Genomic DNA, 2,454 nt, shown 5'->3' on the forward strand with positions numbered 1-2,454 from the left:
GGGGGGTGCGAAAATTGGGGGGGTGCAAAAAGGGGAGGGGGTTTGCAAAAGGGGTCAGGGATTGCAAGGGGGAGGGATGCAGGAAGGGGGGGGGCAAAGAGGGAGGGCTGCAAAAGGGGGTTTGGAAGTGGGATAAAGGGGGCAAAGAGGGACTGGTTGAGGAAAGGGGGGGCGGTAAAGGGGGGGGTTGCAAAAGGGGTAAAGGTGCAAGAAGAGGATAAAGGGGGATGCAAAAGGGGTCAGGGATTGCAAGGACGGGGTGCAGCTTGCAAGAGGGGGTGAAGTTTGCAAAGGGGGGGGCTTTGCAAACAGGGATGGGGTTGGAAAAAGGAAATGAAGTTTGTGAAAGGGGACCGGAGTGCAGGAAGGAGATGAAGTCTGCAAATGGGGGAGGGGTCCTGCAGAAGGGGGGGGGGGTGCAGCAGTGGGGTTTGCAGCACACAGGGTGCAGCAGCAGAGCGCCGGCACCAAGGTCACTCAAGGTCACACAGCGCCCCCATTGACCCCAACGATGTCCCCTCATTGCCCCCAATGCCCCCATTGACCCCAATCTCCCCCCCCCCGCAGCCCCATGGAGGCGCCGTGGCTCTCATGGCTGCTGCTGCTGCTCCTGCTGGCCCTGTTGGTCCGGCGCTGTTGGCTGGGGGGGGGGGCGCAGCCGCCATCTTTCCCCCCCCGGGCCGCCGGCGCTGCCCATCGTGGGGAACCTCCCCCAGGTGGGGCTCGGGAACATGGCTGCCGCCTTCCGCAGGGTGAGTGTGGGGGGCTCGGGGCCCATAGGGCACCCCATGCATTCTGCGACCCCCAGAGGGCAGCCCGCAATTCTGGGACTCCCATCGACCGCCAATACCTCCCATTGACCCCCATCGACCCCCAGTGCCTCCCATTGACCCTCATTGACCCCCCACTGGCTCCCAATGCCTCCCATTGACCCCCACTGATCCCCAATGCCTCCCATTGACTCTCATTGACCCCAATGCCTCCCATTCACCCCGTTGACCCCCATCAACCTCCATCGACCCCCAGTGCCTCCCATTGACCCCCAGTGCCTCCCTCTGACCCCCACTGACCCCAGTGCCTCCCATTGACCCTCACTGACCCCCTTTGCTCCCCCCCCAGCTGAGCTCTCGCTACGGCCCGGTGCTGTCGCTGCGCCTGGGCTCAGAGCGGGCGGTGGTGGTGAGCGGCGTGGCGGCGCTGCGGGAGCTGCTGGTGACCAGGGGGGACGAATTCACCAGCCGGGGGCATTTCGCCATCGGGGAGAAGCTGAGCGCGGATCTGGGGCTGTTCATGAGCAACGGGGACAAATGGATCAGCATGCGGAGATTCGCCCTGACGGCGCTGCGGGACGCGGGGATGGGGAGCAGGAGGGCAGAGGAGATGGCGATGGAGGAGGCGGCTGAGCTGATCCGAGAGCTGGAGAAGGGGGGAAGTGAGTGGGGGATCTAAAATGGGGGGTGGGACCCCAAAAACGGTGCAGAGACCCCAAAAATCGTGGGTGTTGGATCCCAATATGGGGTGGTGGGACCCCAAAATGGGGGGAGGGACCCTAAGGGGGGTGTGGGACCCCAAGAAGAGAGGATGGGGCCCCGGAATGAGGGGAGATGGCAGTGGAGGAGGCAGCTGAGCTGATCAGGGAACTGGAGAAGGGGGGGAGGCGAGGTGGAGGGTCCCAAAATGGGGAGGGACCCCAAAATGGGGGGCGTGTGGAGCCCTGAAATGGGGGCAGATGGCGGTGGGGGAGGGATACGAGGGTTATGGGGACCGTGGGGGTCACGGGGCCACGGGGTCCATGGGGCTCAGCACCCCCCTCACCCCACAGCTGCAGTGCAGGACCCCTCGGAGCTGCTGAGTGCGGCGGTGGGGAACGTGGCGCTGCGGCTGCTCTGCGGGCGCCGCTTCCCATACGGGGATTCGGGGTACCGCGATGCGCTGCGCCGCATGGCCGAGAACATCCGCATCGAGAGCTCCGCCATGGGCAAGGTCAGAGGTCACGGGGTCACGGGGTCACGGGTGTCAAGGTTCAGGGGGGTCACCGGGTCATGGGGTCAGAGGGGGGCAGTGGGCCACGGGGGTCAGGGGTTGGGGTGTGGTGGGGTCACGGGGTCACGGGGTCATGGGGGGGTCGGGAGTCAGAGGGGGTCATGGGGTCATGCGAGCAGGGGTCAGAGGGGGTCACGGGGTCAGAAGGGGGTCGGGGGGTCCCGGGGGTCAGGGGTCGGGGTGTGGTGGGGTCCCGGGGTCGTGTTGTCAGAGGTCAGAGGTCACGGGGTCACGGGGTCATCTCTGGCCTGACCCCCAGCTGTACAACGCCCTCCCTGCGCTGCTGGATCCGCTGCCCGGCGCCCATCGGCGCTTCTTCCGCAACACCGCGCGCGTGCGCAGCTTCCTGGACGGCGTCATCGCGGGGGGGGGGCGGCGAGAAGAGCGGCGAAACATCGCGAGATTTCGTCA

General features: G+C 66.0%; 1 protein-coding gene across 1 annotated transcript in view; it reads left to right on the forward strand.

Moving 5' to 3' along the window:
- The first annotated feature begins 453 nt into the window (after positions 1-453).
- The window catches only part of LOC122192319 (cytochrome P450 2C4-like), a 4,121-nt gene continuing 2,120 nt past the window's right edge, over positions 454-2,454 (forward strand). Inside the window, exons 1-4 of the mRNA XM_042892853.1 lie at positions 454-752; positions 1,120-1,432; positions 1,823-1,983; positions 2,303-2,450. Of these exons, the coding sequence (XP_042748787.1) occupies positions 732-752; positions 1,120-1,432; positions 1,823-1,983; positions 2,303-2,450 (643 nt within the window). The 5' untranslated portion in view covers positions 454-731. The remainder of the gene's footprint in view (positions 753-1,119; positions 1,433-1,822; positions 1,984-2,302; positions 2,451-2,454) is intronic.

This window comes from Lagopus leucura, unplaced genomic scaffold, assembly GCF_019238085.1.
Source record: "Lagopus leucura isolate 7727_CA_CO unplaced genomic scaffold, USGS_WTPT01 34417-0_obj-0_obj, whole genome shotgun sequence".
NCBI lineage: Eukaryota > Metazoa > Chordata > Aves > Galliformes > Phasianidae > Lagopus > Lagopus leucura.